Here is a 1,728-nt window from a genome sequence, read left to right on the forward strand (position 1 = left end):
ATTCCAGCAGAGATGGTAGACTCCCATTTCCCATCCTGGCCAGGTCCATAGTGGGACTGGGATGGGACCAGGATTCCCGGTCTCATCATGTCAAATTCATAGGGAAGAGTCAAACTGATCAAATTTTGTGTGGACTGTTACCAAATTTTGTTACTTTTTTGATGAAGGCAGAACCCATAGAAAAATCAATTTGATTATCAAAAGAAACCAAGTATTAAAACTAACTAATAGCTGAAGCCAGCAAACAAACAGAAACTGCCTAAATGGCAAGTTAATCATTATCATCATCATCTTCATCATCATCATTGTCCTCCTTCTTCTCCTTCTCCTTCTCCTCCTCCTTCTCCTCCTCCTGCTCCTCCAGAACTGGCTTTGTGAACCAGACAGGGGCTCTAATACCTGCCATTTGACGGGCGGAGACCCTGACAGCACCAGAGGGAGGCAGGGAGGCAGTGATGGGCAGTGGCAGTGGTGGTGGAGTGGTGGCAGCAGTAGTTGGCGGGGCAGGGGCAGCACACAGACAGCAGGTGATGGTGGCAGGGGTGGAGCAATCAGGCACATCAATCAGGCTGAAATAATTTGACCCAATTTTGGCATCAATGCCAAGAACAAGCTTCATATCATCAGTGTTGACCATAACACACTTACAGTGTGCCATTGCCATAACAGAGCCTATATTACTCAGTATAATTATTGGTGCCATTACTAAGAGTGACTTACACTCAAACAGAGCACACAAGATTGCTTCAGCTGCCTTCTGAAGTGACTTAATGGCAGTACATTGCCAGTGATATTCATGTTCTTGGTGACAGGACAAAGTAATTTCCTGAACCAATCACTGAAACAGGGCCACCAGCAAGATTAGCTTGGTAGAGCTCTGGAAGTGGCAGATTTCCTTGATGGCACCTATTTTCACTAATTAGCATCAAGACCATTACCAAAAATCATTACTTTTTGACATACAAGTGCCGGCCTTCCAATTTTAAATGGGGGGGCAGGGGCGGGGATTCTCCTGGTCAAAGTTGGCCAGGTCAACATCTTTATTGGCTTTATGCCAATTGCCCTTCTTCAGGGCCCATTCTTTCAATGCAGCCTTGTGCCACTCCTCTCCAGCTGTGCAAAATGGATGTGCACAGGGAAAACTAACATCTTGTCAGTAAACAATATGCACCAGAGCAGTATTCTGCAAGCACTCACCTCTTAATGCAACCCATTTTGTTGCAGTATATGTTCATTGTACACACAGATGTTGAAGCACAGTAAATAAAAAGGTGATGGAGGGGAGGGGAGGGGGAATCATCAACATTAGCCCTGAAGAGAAAGAAGAAGAAGAGAAAGAGGAAGAGAAGAGAAGAGAGACTGACCTGATGTTATTATCCTGTAGCCAGCATAGCAACAACATGTTGATCTTGCCCATAGCAACATGCCTGTAGAATGTAAACAATGTGTATAGTAACTATCCTACAGTACTTGGTCAATACACTCTATAATTCCATTATCCTGTAGCCAGCATAGCAACAACACATTGAGCTTGCCCATAGCAATGTGCCTGTAGAATGTAAACAATGTGTATAGTAACCATTCTATGCAAGTACTTGGTCAATATACTCTATAATCTCATTATCCTGTAGCCAGCAATTCAACTCATTGCATACAATCATGAAGATGGGGCCAAAACAATATTCAATGAGAGAGAAGACTCATATGGCACAGGAGCACTGTCAGGCC

The 1,728-nt window shown here is 44.0% G+C and overlaps 1 protein-coding gene across 1 annotated transcript; it reads right to left on the reverse strand.

The window, feature by feature from the left end:
* Nucleotides 1-271: 271 nt before the first annotated feature.
* Nucleotides 272-798, reverse strand: CIMG_13425 (uncharacterized protein; the record flags this gene model as incomplete). Its single annotated transcript, XM_001245700.2, has 2 exons — nt 272-643; nt 721-798. 2 exons carry the CDS (start codon nt 796-798, stop codon nt 272-274), a joined length of 450 nt encoding a protein of 149 aa, XP_001245701.2.
* Between the last annotated feature and the right edge of the window lie 930 nt (nt 799-1,728).

Source organism: Coccidioides immitis (assembly GCF_000149335.2).
Source record: "Coccidioides immitis RS genomic scaffold supercont3.4, whole genome shotgun sequence".
NCBI classification, from domain to species: Eukaryota; Fungi; Ascomycota; class Eurotiomycetes; order Onygenales; family Onygenaceae; genus Coccidioides; species Coccidioides immitis.